This window comes from Arvicanthis niloticus, chromosome 1 (genome assembly GCF_011762505.2).
Source record: "Arvicanthis niloticus isolate mArvNil1 chromosome 1, mArvNil1.pat.X, whole genome shotgun sequence".
Classification (NCBI taxonomy): Eukaryota; Metazoa; Chordata; class Mammalia; order Rodentia; family Muridae; genus Arvicanthis; species Arvicanthis niloticus.
The window spans coordinates 21,936,640-21,955,169 of NC_047658.1; the positions used below are offsets into that span (position 1 = coordinate 21,936,640).

Genomic DNA, 18,530 nt, shown 5'->3' on the forward strand with positions numbered 1-18,530 from the left:
CACAGTGAATAACTGAGGCCCAGGGCTGTCATATTCCCACCTAGCGTGCTTTCTGTTGCTGTGAGAAAACACTCTAACCAAAAGCAACTTGGATGAAAGGACCTATTTCCTCTTAGACTTGCAGGTTAACAGTCCATTACTGAGAGAAGCCAGGCCAGGTGCTCAAAGCAGGTACCTGAAGCAAAAGCCATGGAGGAAAGATGCCTTTCTGGCTTGCTTACTGGTTCCTTCTGTTTGCTTTTTATGTAAGCTAGGACCACCTGCATGCAGTTAGTTCTGCCCACAGAGGGCTGGGTCCTACGAGGACAATTAGCTTATCAGTGCAGTGCCCCACAGGCCAATCTGAGCTAGGGGACTCTCTAATTGCCCCTCCCTAGGACTGTAGGTTTAGGTCAAGCTGACAGTAAGAACTAACCTAGGTGGAGGACACTCCATCAGTTGAACATCTGTGCACACCTGTGGGACTCCCTTCACTCCCCTAAGTGACTTCCAGAGAAGTACTCTAGGCTCTGCCAGTGCCCTGCCCCCATAGGTAAGAGACACAACTGTAGGGCGAGGAAGCAACCCTCTTCCCTTTCCTGTGCAAACCTCCCACCTACCCTCATCATTCTTGCAGGCAGAAAAGAAAGGCCTATTTCTGCCTGGGTTCTGCCCTTCAGACCCTATCCTATTTGTCATTTCTGTAGAGAGGCCTCAGCTGCTGCAACATTCTGAATGGGGTCTAAGATCTTTATCTGCTAATATAACATTTCCCTCGATTAGTGATTACACAGTCATTAATGTGTTTACACAATTTCTGTCTGTTTCCCTGGTTGTAAGTTCCCCGAGAGAAGATCCTTGTGGAGCTGGAAGGGAAGGCTTAGCAGGCTTGTTTGCCGTTCTCGTAGAGGACCTGGATTCAACTCCTAGCACCCACAAGGTAGCTCATAACTACCCATCAATCCAGTTCAGGGACATCTGATGCCCTCTCCTGACTTCCTTAGGCACTAGGCATGTACACAGTACATGCACATACAAGCAAAACATTCACACACATAAGATTAATAAATCTAAAACAAATAAGAGAACTTTTATTGTGTTGCAGTGACTAGCATGTTGCCCGTATTTGCTCACACTACATATCTCAGCTGGTGAATCTGAACATTTCTAGATTCATCCCTGCTGTCACCTTGTTATCACAAATCCTTGTGACAACTCCATGAAACAATGATGTTTGTCCTCATTTTGTTGATGAAGAAACTGAGAACCACAGAAGTGAGGTGACTTTGATCAAACTGTGAGAGGTGAAGTCAGGGTTCACTTGGAACACTGCCTGGTTGTAAGGGGTCTCTGCCAGGTTCCTGCAGGGGGAGACCCAGACAAGACCGACAGTCAAGGACAAAGGACCCAAGGTGAGGCAAACATTGAGAGAGCCTTGGAAAGGGATCCTTTGAGCCTCTTTGATAGCTCACCAGGAAGTGCCTTGCTGGCCAGCAGCCTTGGATGCTGGATGTTACCTCTTCAATCCCTTCTCTTGTCCATATATGAGGATAAAACCTGACAGGCAGGAGATTGTGAGAGCCCACTCCCCATTCCTGGCTTGCAAAAATGGTCTTTGGAGGCTGCCTGTCAGTGCTTGCTAGCCAGCCTGAGGGAGGCTGACTTCCAGGCTGCTTGGGGGAGGAAACTCAGACCAATTCATCTGTGAACTCGGAACATTCTTGAGCCACGTGGAGCTGTAAGAACACTGCCAGACCCATTTTTTTTTTTTTTTAAGAGAAACAATCTAATACTATCGTGCCCACCCTAGTCTGTAAAACAATGACTTTCTAGGCCAAAATATAAAAGACAAGCCTTGTGTATTTGTTCTTTTTCTCCGTCAAGCTCCAGGATTTTATTTGTCTTACATTTGGAAAGGGAGCGGAAATCAACGCAGCTGTTCGTGATCTTGAATCTTCACACAGCTTGAGCCGATCTTGGAGAGCAAAGATCTTCATGGGTGTCTCTGTTTTGTTGACAAGTTTTAGACTAGCCTGGAACTCTGCCAAGGGCATTGGTAACGATTCTTTTCCACATATACCCCGTTATCTCAGGCATTCTGGACTCACCATCCTTGCTGTTAGCTCTCTCCTGTGGCCAGCATCCTTGATGTCACAGGCAATTATTTCTAGAGAGACTAGGATTATTTCTAGTGCCTCTCTGTTCAAGGGTAGCCCTGGAACTTCTGACGAGAACGATTCTGTTAGGGCCAAGCTTGGTAGTGCCTGTATGTATCAGCTGGGGAGACTGCAGTAGGAAGGCTGGGAGTTTGAGGCCAGTCTAGACTACATGGTGAGATTTTGTTTCAAGAATAAAGATGAGAAGGAAGAAGGAAGAGAGGAGGAGGAGGAAGAGGAGAATGACAAAAGGGAAGGAGGAAGAAAGAAAAAGAAAAATTGTTCCCAGAACCACTTTTAGACTAGGCCTCTAGAACAAGTGCCCCTGTGTCTTACAGAAGCCTTATCAGTGACCTTGTTACATGGACAACTGCCACAGTGTTTTGCTGCTTTGCTTAATTTGGGCTGGGAAAGCAGCTCCCTGAAAAGGCAGGAGGCAGAGGTGGATCAAAGCCAGCTTATGTACACATCACCAAGGCCAACACTGGCACATTGGTTGGTTTAGGATAGGGCTTGTTGAGTGTTCCTTAGATAAATGAAAGTTCTAAACAAACATATTTGAAAACCACACATAATCCCACTGGGAAGTACTTAAAATTCACCCCCTGACTCAGAGCCTTTGGAGGAATGATATACAGAGCCTTAACTCACATCTCAGAAGTAACCCCTTTATAATGGCTGGATATGAGTCCTCCCTCTCTCTCCCTTCTTTCTATAAACATAATTATTTCCACATAAACAATCAAGCAATTTAGGCATCCCTAATACTTTACTTATTGAGTAAGCTAGTAGAATACAAATAACAAGAGGAAGACTCTAGGATTTTAAATAAAGGATGGAATTTCAAAGTGCATTTCAAAACTCTAAATTTTTAAAAGTTATACTCTGCAGAAATTATCCCCCCACCAGTAGGCCCTTCTGCCAGCCTGGATCTCCCCCAAGAGTTAACAAGTCATCTCAGGAATAGTGCCTGGGCTCCCTGCACTATCCCTGGAGGCCACACATTGGCCAGGAGCCTTTCCTGATCATGAGATGCAATGCTGGCCAATACTCCTTCTGGGGTATAGTCAAAGGCTACCAGGAGGGCAGCAGTAACCAGACAGGAAGCATGGTCAAAGATGGGAAGGAGGAGGAAGAAGAGGAGGAGTGGAGCCTGCTACCTTGTGAGCAGTGAGAACATAGCAACCACTGGCTTCATGGTGCCACAGTGGCTGCCCTCGGTCACACAGGCTACTTCTGGCTGAGTGTCTTCTGTCTGGAAGTGAATCTCATCAGGAAGTAGCAGAAACCCTGGGGCTTTCCAGGTTGCCTTTTTAACACTAATTAAAATTATCCAGTTACTGTTTTCAATACTTCCACTCCCCTACTGTGAAATGTCAGGAGAATAAAGCCTTTGTCGCATCTTTCTCTCTTTTTAATAGCATATATTAATTGCACAAAATGACGGATTTCTCGGTGACATTTTCATTCATGTGTAGTACTAGTTACTTTTCTCATTGCTGTGAACCAGAAAGCAACTTAAAGGGAAGGAGTTTTCTTTGGCTCAGAGTTCAAGGGGGGAATCAGTCCATCACTCGGGGAAGGCATAAGAGCAAGAGAGTGTGGCAGCTGGGCACACTGACTCTGAGGTCAGGAAGGAGAGAGAGAGAGATGGATGCCAGTCCTCAGTTTACTTTCTCCTTCTAATGCAGTCTGGAGCTTCTGCACATGCAATGGTGCAGCCCACATTTAGGATGGGTCTTTCTACTTCAACTAATCTAGTCTAGAACATCCTTCGTGTACATGCCCAGAGACTTGTCTCCATGATGATTCTAGAGCTCAACAAACTGCTAATCAATAGAAACCATCACAAGCACACAATGTACTTTGCTCACACCCATGCCCCACTCCCCATTACAGTCTCCATTTTGTTGTTCTGCCTTTGATGGTACTGGGAACTGAACCTGGGACCTAGTGCTTGTTAGCAAGTACTCAACCCTTGAGCTATGTCCCTGATTCACCAACTGCTTTTACAGCAGCACTTTCCAGTTTGTCTATACCTGGAACACTTTATCATCATGACAATGCCTGGGCCATAGTACAGAGTGGCCAGCTTCGTTTATGCATGATGGTACCTAGCAACTCCCTTTTCTTTGTTTTTCTTCTCTTCTCTTCTCTTCTCTTCTCTTCTCTTCTCTTTTCTTCTTCCTTCCTTCCTTCCTTCCTTCCTTCCTTCCTTCCTTCCTTCCTTCCTTTCTTCCTTTCCTTAAATATTTAACTCCCAGGAAGACTGTCTTAGTTAAGGTTTTACTGCTGTGAACAGACACCATGACCAAGGCAACTCTCCTAAGGACAACATTTAATTGGGGCTGGCTTACAGGTTCAGGGATTCAGTCCATTATCATCAAGGCAGGAGCATGGCAGCATCCAAGCAGGTATGGTGCAGGAGCTGAGAGTTCTACATCTTCATCTGAAGGCTACTAGGAAAAGACTGACTTCTAAGCAGCTAGGCTGAGGGTTTTAAAGCCCAAACTCACAGTGACACACCTACTCCAAGGCCACACCTCCAAATCATGCCACTCTCTGAGCTAGGCATACTCGCCCACCATAAGGACTATGATGTATGGCTAAAGCTCCATATTGAGAACAAGGAGAGACTGGTCCCAAGTCACTTGAGGACTTGTTTCAAATGTAGAACCCAGAGTCAGAATTCTAGGCATGCTGGAAGGACATAGGGCCTGTTCCTTTAACACTTTCCCAGTGACTGTCAGGCTTCATATTTAAAGAACCTGGTCCAAACTATCTTTACCCCTAATTGAACAGTAACAAGAAGCTGTTTCAGAGACTGAACATCTCTCAAACGGCCCTCTAACTGGTGCTTATTCCTTGCCTAGTCTTCCTTTAAGACTTCTGCCCTTGGACTAGAGAGATAGCTCGGGAGTTAAGAGCACTGTCTACTCTTTTAGAGGACTCCAGTTCAATTCCCAGCATCCACCTAGTGGCTCATACATTTCATGGAATCGGAACCTCTTTTGGCTTCCATGAGCATCAGACACACATGTAGTACATCAACATACAACACCAAGACACATAAAATTTAATGAAATTTAAGACTAATAAGGACTCTGACTTTACAGCTTGGGTAGTTACTTGAACTTCTAGTCTAATTTGTCAGCTGCAGGGTGCTGGGGGAACTGTTCCATGTAAGGGAGTGCCATGAGGGCACACATTAGGAGCAGGGCGTTGTGGGCTTGCCTTTAATGTCTATATCCGTGGTTGTGCCTCCTTAGTGCACTGCCTGGTGTTCAGAGTTCAAGCACTTGGGCTGATTTCAATCTCCTCAGCTAGCTGCAGTATCTTAGGGGAGATGCCAGACCATCTCTGGGCCTGTTTCCACTTCTACGAATGAAAAGAGCAATAACCATTCATCCCACAGGGATGGTGGGAAAATCAGAGATAATGTGTGTACAGTGTTGACTGTGGTCCCAGGCATGGAGTAAAGAACAGGTTAACAGATTATAGTTCTTATTAATATCAGCATCACTAATGGGGCCACTCTGGTTAGAGAGATTGATATATGGGAAGAGTGGTGCAATTCACTAAAAGACCAGTTTGAAGGTTAGGGGCATAGCTCACTCAGTATGCATGAAGCTCTAGGTTTTATTCCCTGGTGTTACATGAAAAGTGGTGGGGATGATGCACCCCTGCCATCTCATACCTTGGAGGTGGAGGCAGGAAAATCAGAATTTCACGATCATTCTCAACCACATAGAGAGTTCAAAGCCAACCTGGGCTACATGAGACCCTGTGTCAACAAAACAACAACAACAAAACAAAAAAACCAAACCACCACTAACAATAATATAAAAGCAGTTTGAAGCTGATTTAACTAGGCCTCTCAATTGATTATATGTAGTTTTTTTTTCCTTGTCTGTAAGAGTGACTATAAAAAGAAGCACGTGGGAAATTAAAACTAAAAAAGCAACAAAAAAAAGCTTGTAGGTGGGATCAACCTAGATCTGGACCAATTAGACTCTTCCTTCTTCACCTTTGCTTCCTGAGCAGGCTTTGAGTGAAGCCTCAGCCATTGTCCACTGTGTGGGTCAGAAGACCCAGACAGTCTTGTCTACTTTACCTCATTGTCCCCTCACACAGCTGCCACTTGCCCCTCATCTCTGCCCCTGCTCCAGGCCAAACTGGAAACTCGACTCTGGGATGCTGCAACTCAGGAATGGTGACCAGGTGGATGGGGAGCAAACCCAGGTTCATCTCCTGGTATCCCTGATCCGGAATTCCTGTTCCCATCAGAAACGTGCTGTTCTTGGGTCTGTTTCTTTTCCTCTGTTCTTATCCCTCTGCTGCTAAACAAACCCAGATTCCACATATGGATCTTTGTTTATAGTTCTCTTTAATTTGTTTTAAATTAGCTTACAAAATAATAGTTTTCCTTATGGCATTTACATGTATATGGGTTATAGTTCCCCAAGATTGTAGGAAAAATCTAGTCACTCAAGAGTAACTCAAAGCTTCACTTTGTGGTGTGGGACAAAGGACTGTGAGATACAGGTTTCATCATGCCCTGTGTCACTACTGACAGGGCACAGATTTTCAAAGGTGGGGACCTGCTGGAAGGGAATCAGGTCACTGAAGATGCTGGGACATTAGCCTCTTCTCTGTCATTGCTTCTTGGCCACTGTGACCAGCGTTGCCCCTCCACACTTTGTGTGATGATGTTTCGTGTTACCCTAAACCCAAAGCATCAGTGGTGCCAAGGCACCACTGATAGAAACATTCAAAACCATGAGCTGGAACAACCTTTTCCTTTAAATTGCCTTATCTCAAGTATTTGTCACTGACAGAACACTAGGAAACACTTTTCTCCACTTTGATCGGGCGTCCACACTTTGCTCTGGCTCGCTCCATCCCCAAGGGCCCCTCACATGAAATGTCAGAGAATAGAATTGTTCTTCCTCAGAATTCATAAGACAACGGTTTGACCCCGTGATCGGGGTCTCTCTTCAGATGTCCAGCCGCTTGTCAGATGACAAGACACTCAGTAGTCACTAAAGCCATGCACCCAGAGGCTTGCTCTTGGGCAGCCTGGATCCAGCGAATGTGACATCTCATACTCTTGTGGTTCACCAGTGCTGGCATCCGGGAGGAAGTGATGTGTGGTTTATGTTCCCACTGGTGTGACTTGTTTAGACAGCCTTCTCCCGCCTACAGGAGGCAAAAGTAGCCCACAGTCTATGTTTTTAGTAAGTTATGTTTTCTATGGTGATTAAACTAATGCTGGTTTGCTTTTGCCACTGTTTCAGTGAATGTGGGCTTTGTAGAAATTCTCTGTAGAATGAAGCAAGGAAAACAAACAAAAACCTCTTCCTAGATGTAGCAAGGCACCAGAGACCAAGATCTCCTAAAGTAGAAACAAACAAAAATATGTCTGTTACTTTTTATTATTGTTGTTGAAAAACTAATGGGCACGCCAGATAACTTCATGACTACATGATCTTCCCTGTGCCCAGCTCATCATGGTTTACTTTGCAGAGCTTCTACTGGAGCACTGGTTATGCTATTTATCATTTCTGTTTCCCAGCTTGCTGCCCTTACTAGACTGACAGGCAGCTCTCCCATCTCCTCACCTGTGAGAAAGCAGTCCTCAGGAAAAGGACAACAGCCCTATCGTCCTGTACCCAGAGTCTAGAACATAGTGTTGAAATGGTTAATCTCTGGGTTAATGACTGAGCCACTGATCAATCAATGTTTTGCTAGATGTTAAACTTTTAGTCAGGGCCTCACGTCCACACAGTGTCAACATCTGCTGGTGGGGGAATCTCAGGCTCTGGCCCTCAAGAGCAACCCAGAGATACTATGGTGTGTACTGATTTATAATCAGACCCCTTGCTGGAAGCACACAAGAGATTAGAAGTCCATTGGGTAGGGGGAATGGATATTGCAAGAATTCTCTCCCTGGGGGAGGGAGGAGACAATTAAGCAATGTCTACAACCTCTCTATAATGTCCTAAGGTTTAAAAAAAATGATTTAATCCCACCAGAGTTCATCCTGGGGATTTATTAAGTGAGTTTATTAAGCTTACTTAGGGAACATGGGTGAGTGGTTATGGGCAGGAGCACTGAGACCTTAAAGCAGCCACGACTGGAACATCTACACCTAGTATATGGTTGTGCAGACGGCGCTTCCTCTCTTCCCCTAGTCTTTCTGAGCTCAGATATTCTACTCTTTCCTCGGGGTCCCTAAAACCTAGTGCAAAAGTAGAAAATTAAAGATAACAGGCTGGGAGGCATGGCTGGATGCTCAGGTGATGGTCCAATGACCCACCCTACCTCACTTCCTTCAAGGAGTGCCAAGAGCTAACAAGCTCAGATGTGATGATCGTTTGCAAGCAGAGACAGCTGGTCTTACAAAGATGACGGTTGTTCGGCTCAGAGAACAGTACTATCTAACTGTAGATAGGCAGGGTTTCTGAAGGTCTGGGTCTCCACAGTCTAGGATGAGCTCTTTCCTCAGCTACTACTGAAAGTGAATATTTGTGGCTTCTCTGGACACATGTCCTAAATTGACACTTCATGCCTTAGAAACTAGGGAACTAGGGACAAGCATGCTTTCCCAAATAAACTAATACTTTTGGGGTGTTTTTTTTTTTTTTCCTCCAAAATAGACTCATGAAATGTTTTACTTTGTATAACCTTATACAGCAGTGCACCATTTTCTTTCTCCTCTATAACTGAGGGTCTGCAGGGGCAGCTGACTCTTGCATTTTCCCCACGACAAGCTGGAGTTTAAGATGTTTTTGGCTCTTTACAGGACTGTCTTCTTGGGAGGTCAGGCAGATGGAATCTGTAATGCACGAAGGATGGGTTGATGGGGCTGGTCATTTACAGGTCATTCCTGAAGGCCTGTCCCCACTTAGCTAACAGTGGCTGGTGGTGAGGCTCGTAGAGGAAGGGATACAGTTGCTGCTTCCTGATTGGAGGATGGCTCCTGCACCAAGGGGACCTCCAAACACCAGTGGTCCTTCCAGCTTTGGTGGTAAATTTCAAACAGGCCTATTGCTGACAGTTGGGTGATTTTGAAAGTTTAGAGTCAGAGGACAAAGAAAGAAGCATTGTCAACTCTGGGTTTACAACACAGCCTGCTTGGGGTTTGCATCTTTGTCTATACCGCATGTAATAAAAATGGACAAATGTTCTTTAAAATCATGAAATGTTCTTTCCAGAACAGCTTGCTGTTCTCTGAACTACTGACTCTTTTAGCTACCAGACATTGATTTAAAGTTATTTTTTTTCATGTTAACATAGTATCCACATGGAAGCAGTATACTTACAGAATATTTTTGTAACAGGCCGCAATCTGATTTAAATAGGAAATGTTGTAATTATTTCATTTTGCTTCCCATTTACTATTTTTCTCTCTTGTCTAGTTTGGCTGATACAGATTTTAGTTTAAGTAAGAAAAATGAAAAGAGGGAAAAAAGGGAGATGAAACTGTTCAGGAAATAACAGTTAAGATTATTAAAGCAATGAGGAGAAAGACATTTGGAAACTTAAGGAAAATGTGTGCAACTTCAGTTTAGAAATCGGAGACCTCAACAAACCTCAGTGGATAACCTATAGGTAAGGTGAATAGGGTGCCTTTATCGGACAATAGTATGGTATAACACTATGGGTGGTTTGGAGTGTGCAAGTACACAAGTGTGTGCAGATGTGTGTGAACCACCCACATTTTTGTTTTAATATGAGAGGGAACTTAGGTCCTTGTGCTTGTAGGAAACTTTACCTATTGAGTAATCCCCTTAGCCTGTAAGTGCTTTTAAGTCAAAGCAAAGAATGTACTGCTGATTTTATTTGCACATATTTGACACTCTCAGAACCTCCCCTGCCCCCTGTGTCCCAATGGCTTTGGTGCCAATTTTAACTGGAAACTTTTTTTTCCTAATGGCAAACACACACTGTGGCCATCACCAGTTCCGCGTCTGTGACTGTGTTATACTTTACTAATAGGCTGGACTGCTAGCTGATGCGCCCTGAGAATCTTTTCAGAAGCGTTGTGAAAGCCATTTAACTTCAGCTGGGCCTTGAGCTGTTACACCTCTGCTGACGGTGGCCCGACCTTACAGCTTACAGTGTGGATCTCCAGACTCCTGTCACCTGCAAGTTTATTTGGAAGACAGCATCTCAGCCTTTTGGAGATCAATTGAATTGGAATTTGCAGTTCTTATGCATATGAAGGCTTAGGAGGTCCTGGAAGTACACTGAACACACACTTCTTTTGGCTAGAATTCTCAGCCTTAATGCACATCAAAACCCCTTCATTAAGCTTTAAGACATAGATGGACACACACACACACATACTCCTTACCCTCTGGGAATTTTCATTCAGTAGGATGGGATTGGGTGGAGAGTATCAAAAAGCATTACAGGTTTTCTGTGCTGCTCTGGGGACTAGACCTTGGACATCCTCTGTGCCTAAGCTCTGAGGATATTCGGGGATAGTTCCACAACCCCTAGCAGTGATCATGGCAATGCCTTTCTACAACTCTTCATGCAGCTGTGACAACCAGAGTTCAAGGGGGGAAAATACCACAACTCTCTTATAATATTCCTACTAAAAGGCAACCCCACCACTCATTCATTCAGTTACAATCTGGGTAGCTTTTCAGTCCACAGGGTTCTGCTTGCCCCTGACAGAATCTCATGAAAGTCAAAATATGGCTCTTCAAAAACATTTATTCCTTTAGAAGAGAATGCTTGAAACAATAAATACGTTAAATAAAGCAAGACACTAGCATAGGAGATTGTCCAGATGGCCGAGGGCAGAGTGTACCATATCAGGGACAAACTTGTGATTTAATTTCAGAGAGCAGGACTAAGAGCTGAAAACAGGCTATGTGCATCTCCCCCAAGCTAGGGTAAAAAGGACCTGCAAACAGGCTGGAAGACGTGGGAGCAGGGAGTACTATCTCACATCTCAACGCTCCAGGAGCTGTTTTAAAACTGAACTTTTACTTCAGTCTGGGCTCTTAGTCTAAGCTACTGATGAAACATGCTGTCAACAGGACAGCTTTCACACCAAATGTCTATTTCTCCTAGGCCTAGGGGCTGGAGATCTGAGGTCAGGCTGTAGCCATGGTCAGATTCTTGTCAAGGGCTGTGGTTTCTCTGCCTTCAGAAAGGCTGCCATCGCACTATCAGAAAGCGTCTGTCTATCTTCATCCTTTCTCCTCTAACATGGGATTGGTCCCACGAGGATGCCTTGGTCATGTACTCAAACCTCCCAAAGGCTCCACTGCCTACAACCAGTCCAGGACTGAGTGTTTATTTACAGTGCTGAGCGCTGAGATCAGATTCTGGTATATGCAGAACAAGCAAACTGCCTACCACGCGAGCTACATCTCCAACCCTTCTTTACTTTTACTTGGGCAAAGAAGCACATCAAATTGCCCTCAACCCAGGATCCTCCTGCCTCAGCCTCTGAAGTAGCAGAAATTGTAGGCTTACACCACCATTCCTGGCCACACTAGAGTTTTGCCAGGTAAGTTTGAGAGTGACACAATCAATAACATTAGGATGATTGAAATTCAACCCTATGGATGTTGTAAATCAGGATATAGGGTAGGAATAAAGTGACAACATCCATCCTAGACACAGAAAAATGGCTTAAAGAGATGACAGTAGGGTATACTCAGTGGATACATTAATAATAAAGACTTTTTTTTCTGGTCCCCTACACTGCCAGACACTATCTCATTTAGCTGGGCAGTGCTTTCAGGGAAATGTACTCAGACCTCCACTTGACTTGCATGAGACACTCAGTGTTAGAAGATCTGTAAAGATGGAGAAACTTCCCAGTTCAAATCCAAATTGCTCTCTGGGGGTGGGCCTCCTTAAAGATCAGCCCCAATGCAACCTGTCTGGACAATCTATTTTCCCTTCAGCCCTGAGACCCTGAGTCAGATCGAAGAAGGGGTTCTCCAGTGATTCCAAGCAGAGGAATCTGTGAGCTTGGCATGTCCCAGGCTCAGCCTGCTAGGCAGGCCTGCATGAAACCATGAAACCAGGGCGGGTTTAGCCAGAGCCTGCCCGGGTCACCAAGCCACTCTAATTACAGTCTGTGGTAGGTGGCAAGGAGGAGCTGTCTTGGGGCGCGAAGCTTCCCCGGCCATTGTATCAGTCTATAAATACTTCAAATACTTAAGTGCAACGTTCATCCTTTGAATGTCGCAGAGGAAGCTGTTGGGACGCCCCTGAACCCACCCGGAAAGAAGAAATGGCTGGAGTGTCCTTCAGTCAGGGGACAAGAAGACCCGCCCTATCAATCCCGGTGGAGGTGCAGGGAGGTTGGGGCGTGCCTCCGGAACCCGCAAACCGTTGAGATGACCCGAGCGATTTGAAAAAGAGAAACCGATTTCCCCGACACATGCCAGGGGGTGGAGGGAGGCGGGAATCTGCAATCCAACGGCATTTTCAAAGGCGGCTCCGGGGACGCCAGGGGTGGCGGCCCGCGGGGAGGCGCGCGCCGGGGCCATGCCGCAGAGCGGCCACCAGCTCGCTTTGTACTTACGGCCAAGCGCGGCCCCAGAGTTTCCGCGGCGGCCCCGCGGAGTTGAGGCCACGCCCCTTGCAGTGGGAGTCGCGACCGCGGATTGGTCCGCCGCGAACCAATGGGCGCGCGGAAACGGCCCGGGCTGTCAGCGCGCGCCGCAGCCGGTCCTCCCCTGCGTCCAACCCTGCAGCCCGCGCTGCCTTCCCGGGAGCTCAGCTTAGCGCAGCGCAGCCAGCCTGGCCAGCTGCGCGTCCCGGTGCCCGCGTCCTGCCACCACCGCCGTGCCGCGCTGGAGCGCACGGAGCATGGCCAGAGCCGCAGAAGCTCAGGTGCTTGGTGTTCGAAGGGCTTGTGAGCATCGGTGATCGACTGTCACGCCCAGACAGACCTGTCTGCGGAGATCGCCCCGAGTCTGCCTAGGCGCGAGTGACACTGCGGCGCGTTTGCAGGGTGACAGCCACCTCGCAGCTAAGACGTCTTGGGCTCCGTGCGCCCTCCGTCTCCCCATCCTCCGCTCCTTTGCTCAAAGGTTCACACCCGCAGGCTCTGGAGCGCGACGTGTGCGTCCCCGTAGCCTGTGTCTCTTCCTAAGGAGCCTTCTTACTTCGGAGACGCAATGACAAGTTAATATGGGCGTCCACGCCTCGGTTTCCCAGGAGAAGAATTGCCAGAGGCAGCCGTCCCCGAGAGCCCAGAGCTTCTGAACAGGCCGCCCGCTGCGACATCCGCGCAGGTGGGACCTGCTGAGGGCAGTGACTAGCCCGCCACCTGACAGGCGCATTCGCAGGATATTCCCAGTTCCCCGACCCGGGGATTTTGGGTTTTGTTTTTTTTTCTTCCACTGTTGGTGGGCGCCTCGCGGGCCGAGGCCCGGCGCCTGCTCGGCTGCCCGCGCTGCCTTTAGCGGTCGCCTCCGCCGCCGCTGCCAGGGACGTGCTGGGAAAGCCAAAGCCCCGGGAGAAGATGCCGGCCATCCTGGTAGCCTCCAAAATGAAATCGGGACTGCCCAAACCCGTGCACAGCGCCGCGCCCATCCTGCACGTGCCCCCGGCCCGGACTGGTCCTCAGCCCTGCTATCTTAAGTTGGGAAGCAAGGTAGAGGTGAGCAAGACGGCCTACACTAGCCAAATCCCCCTGAAATCGCAGGGGCTGCAGGAGCCAACGGGGGAGGGGCTCCCGTTGCGGAAGAGCAGCTCTCTGGAGAACGGGTTCGATACCCAGGTGAGCAGTGCTGTGTGCTGGGGGCACTATTACAGGGTGGGAGTGATGGATGATCCCTCTTGGGGGAGGGGGTACAGCTGCCTTGAGGAGAGGCTACCATAATGTGATTGGAGAGAGGAAGCATACCCCTTATGCTGGCAGATTGAAAGGATACATTGGTCAGTGGGTGTGGCCAGGAGGGGCTTAGCTGGCCAGAGTGCCAGAGGTTCTCCCGAGGAGCTCTGCAAAGCTAAGGGGTGCTGGCAGCCAGCTGCTTCTATAGTGTTGGAGCAGGTGTAGAGGTGCTTTCAAAAAAAATGCACGCTGACATCGGAAATGTTAGGGCTATCAGTGCTGAGCGCTTGGCCCCAAGGAGACGTATCTGCTGCTGTGATGTGTGTCTATATTCAGGTTGTAACAACACCCCCCTCCAGAAGGAGTGGCCCGGTGCCTTGATAGGTTGGATACCACCTGGCCCAGCTGTGAGATCCAGGACAAGGGATACTGAATGGTTGCCCTGAACTTACCCTCCTCCCAGCTTGAACATGGTCGGTTTCTGCCCCATCCTTAGGGAGAAGGGATTCTGGCCAGGTGCTGCCAACTGCTAGCTGCTACAGACTCCTAGTGACTCGGGTGGTTTGACTGTCTCAGAATGGCTGCCGAAGCTAAGCCCCTCCTTCTTGGGTAGTCTATGCTGCCACTGTTGGTGGCTCTGGTGATTAGGGAGGTGATGGTGTGGGTGAGAGAATGGCTGGAAGAGGAGAGGTGACTTCTACCTTTCCTGGCAGAGCAGGCATCCCCCTACTGGGCTGGGTGACAGGCCCTGGCCATGCAATCTCTTTTAAGGAAATCCTTAAGGGCCAATCAGTTTCTCTTGGACTCCTGCCTTCCCTGCTGCCTTCCCCCTCTTCTGGCAGGAGGGAGCAGGGCCATGCTGTATTTTCTTGGCTGCCTGTCAGCAGGGACTTTTAGGGACAGGCTGACCTGACTGATGTGGCTGTCCTAGTCAGGAGAGAAGAAACCGGGAAGCCAGACTGGGAGGCAGTCTGGAGTTGGTATGGGGGCAAGCAGCAACAAACCAGATGACCTTTTGGGCATCTACTTCTCTGTAGCTGTCTCTGATCAGAGGCTAATTCTCAACACATTCCTAACCTTTCTGATGGAGGAACTGGATCTAGAAGCTGCTCAGAGACAGACTGTTGGAACTCGGAGCCAGAGAAGGCCCCCTCCCCACACAAGCTCCCACACCCGCCCATCAGCCTGTCCCTCTTGATGCTGCACTTGCTAAACATTTTTGGAAGCTGACAGCCCTGACTGATGGTGTGTGGGAGGAAGGCAAGATTTCCTCCAGTACTCGTGGGTCCTGGCTCTGCTAGGCTGTGTGCTCTGCTTTTTTTCTTAGAGCTACAGGACTTGTCCGGAGGGCTCTGAAATGAGGGTGAGCGCCAGGGTGCCTTCCTTCGTCTGTGGGGGGTGAAGTGGGTGGTATTTTGGAACAGTGACCGAGAATGTGACACATGCCCTTGATCCTGAGGAGGAGGAACATAGGAATGAATGGAAGGCAGATGCTGGGCTCATTCATAGACAGACTGCTGCCTGCTTTTGTCCATTTGACCCTTCAGCTAAGGAACAGTGGCAGAGAGGATTACAGTGAGCAGGCTCTGAGAAGGTGTATCACCACTCTCTCCATTAAAAAAATTTTTTTTCACTCTTAGACATCTCCATGAGAAGCTAACTTGGTCCTATTCCCTGTAGGCTCCGTCTCCCTTCTGTCCACACCACCCCACATTCCACCTCTCTTGCTCTCCACTGGCCCTCTGCATCACGAGGGTGCTTTGGATGGATGGCTCAGGAAACTGGCCGCCTTCCAATGGACAGTCCTGGCTTCCCAGCTGGCCCCTCCTTACCAGCCCCTGAGTCTCCTAGGAGCTCTTCTATGTAACAGGCACTTGTAGCCCCACCCCGACATCAAAGGGGCTTTGGCAAAAGGATTTCACCTTCTTTGAACAGGGTATCCCCACGGTGACAGACACTGCACATTCACCTTCCAGAAAAGTCCCTCGATTATGGCTTGAGGACTGTGGCTGACTTAGCACCTGGTAATTTCCTGGTCCCAAACTTAATGTTTATCATTACAAGGAACTCAGGAAATGATGAACTCAGTGGCAAATGATATCTTGGAGTTGTTGCCTCTCTTTTATTTGGGGGATTTTTGGGCAGCAGACTGGCTGGGTTGCATAGTGACTAACAACCCAGGTTTTAAAGCTTTGGCTATCAGTGGTACCTTCTGCCTGACCTATGTAAGCCGAGTAACTTAGTCCATTAACTAACTACTCCCCTGCGCCCCAGTGCTTCCATCTATAAAAATGGGCACAGGCATTGTGAGTATTAAGAAAAACTTAGTATTCTTTAAGCGAGGAAAAGGTAGGGCTCTAGGCAGATGTCAACGTGTTCGTGGGCATTTATTTACAGGCCTCTGACTCTGCCTGGCACAGTACCAGGCTCTGTGGGAGGATGGTGGGGGTAGGGTGGGGTGAGCTGTGGAATGCCTGGTGTGTTAGCTTCTCATTGGTCTCCACTTAGAATAGGTGTGGTGCATGTGTCCACGTGCCACAATATGTCCTAAGATAACAAAGTAAAGAAGGCTGCCTTGCCTTGTACTTCCTAGGTGCCAGGAATTGTTCTGGGTGTTTTGCATAAAATAACTCTTTTATTCTCTTAACAATCTGATGAGATAAGTGTGATTATCCTCATTTTACACATGAGGAAATCAAAGTGCAATGGCCTCGCAAGCAGCAGAGTCAGTAGCATTTCAACTGGAGCCCCTTAATCATCATGCTGGTCAGGGGGAGTCACAGCAGCTGCTGGTCAGTAATAGATCTTGAGGCATCAGACCACAGATGTCACCACTGATCCACATTGTCCAGCGTGGGAGAGCAGGGATCCCAGCTCAGTCAGGTGCTGGACAAGTGTCATGCCCACTTTCCAACATTGTCTCTCATGCTGCTGCACAGGCTTGGTGATCTGGATCTTGGGCATGATATATTTCAGTTGGAAAGCATGACTTCTGCTTCCAGCAGAGGGCAACACTGGGAGAGGTAAAAGTGTATGGGAGCTGAGGAGTCAGGATGCTGGAAGGAAGGCTAGTAGCTCAGGGACTGCAGAAGACCAGGGGCTCACAGGGGAGGAAGGGTGAGCTGGACTCCAGTAGTGGACAAGAGTGCCCAGCGGGGAGGAGAGAGAAGGAGGACAAGAACAAAGAAGAAGAGGTTGAGCCACCCTGAGTGTTGCAGAACCCAAGTGGATGATGCTTCCTCATGCGTGTTCTAGGATGAGTGCTTTCCATTTTAGGTCAGGGTGAGAAAGAGCAGAGGCTTGGCAGTGGATGCTCATGTTGGCTTCTGTCAGAGGGTACCTGCCGGCGGTGAGAAACTGGGAAGATGGCGGCGTCTCGTATAGTACCTGGCTCAGAACTGACCCTTGGGAAGTAACAACGATGACTGTCACTAGCGTGGGTTTCGGAGTGTTTGTCATGATAGTTATGGGGCAAAGTGTTCCTGTTTTTGTCTTTTGATAGAGGGTCTCTCACTCACTCTGTAGACCTGGCTGGCCTTGAACTCACAGTGATCCACCTGTCTCTGCCTGCATAGTGCTGGCATGTGCCACCATGCCCATTCCTATTTTCTTGGCCAGCAGTTCCATTTACTCGGTGAGTTTCCAGTCATCCACATCCATGCTTGGTCTTTCCACCATCAGCGACTTGCAAGCCAATAGCTGTTAGAGGTGGTCAACCTTTGCCCCCTCTCCTGGAGCCTCCTACAAGCCTGCAGCTCGTTCTCAACCTCCGGCCAAGCCTGCTCTGCCTCAGTCAGGTCCTTCTGACCCCCTTTCTGCTACTGTACCACCTGGACCTCCCTGAGAGGGACCATTTATCATATCTGTTCTGGTCTCTCATGTGTTGTGAACTAGGACCACCTGTAAGTAACCATTTAGGACACACACTCTGTGCTCCAGTGCAAGTCTCCGGCCAATCTTCAGGCAAGGAACTCTTGGACTATCTGAGGACCGGGTTAGCCATTTTTTTTAAAAAGCAGTGGCAGGAGGAAGAGATGATTCACATAATACTTTGATATTTCCTGTTTTTAAGAGCTTGTGTTCAGCCTGCAACTTATTTCTTTTTTATAAAAAAAAATAATAATAATTATAAGTGATTGAAATCCTGTGTGAGCATTTTTAGACGTTTGAAAAGAAAGCGTGGGTGAGGCCTCTGGGAAGCCCCATCCAAGCTTACCACCTGTTACAGGTTTGCCCTGCTGTGTTTTGATCAGAATGCTTGCTTCGTCATCAGAGCTGATTGTGGATTTGATTAGTGTCTTTTTCTGCCCTTGTGTTGTTCCCTTTCTTCTTTTTCTCCATTCTTGGAGGCGAACGCACATTGTGGTTATCTGCCAACATGCAAGAATGTTTACGGTTCACGTATTACTGCCTCTTCCCCGGGTTAATCCTCTAGAGACACTTTAAAGGTAGAGTCAGGGGCTTATTTGGACGATCATTCAGTGTGTATACATCTTTGTATAAATACACCTACATCCATACACACACACACACACACACACACACACACACACACACACACAGCTCTATACACATGG

The 18,530-nt window shown here is 47.9% G+C and overlaps 1 protein-coding gene and 1 long non-coding RNA gene across 7 annotated transcripts in view; one reads left to right on the forward strand and one right to left on the reverse strand.

Moving 5' to 3' along the window:
* The window catches only part of Nav2 (neuron navigator 2), a 646,610-nt gene that overhangs the window by 272,197 nt on the left and 355,883 nt on the right, over positions 1 to 18,530 (forward strand). For 5 of the 6 annotated variants that reach the window (XM_076934914.1, XM_076934921.1, XM_076934932.1 and 2 more), the window contains exon 1: positions 12,894 to 13,899. The exons of the other annotated variant lie outside the window; for it this stretch is intronic. In XM_076934914.1, the coding sequence (XP_076791029.1) occupies positions 13,642 to 13,899 (258 nt within the window). In that variant the 5' untranslated portion in view covers positions 12,894 to 13,641. Of the gene's footprint in view, positions 1 to 12,893; positions 13,900 to 18,530 lie in introns of those variants that run through there. 6 annotated transcript variants of the gene reach the window in all.
* Positions 6,506 to 12,741, reverse strand: LOC143442439 (uncharacterized). Its single transcript, XR_013110660.1, has 4 exons — positions 12,697 to 12,741; positions 10,131 to 10,283; positions 8,823 to 8,973; positions 6,506 to 7,530 (listed from the first exon to the last, which is right to left on the reverse strand). It is a non-coding gene; the product is annotated as an uncharacterized LOC143442439 (long non-coding RNA).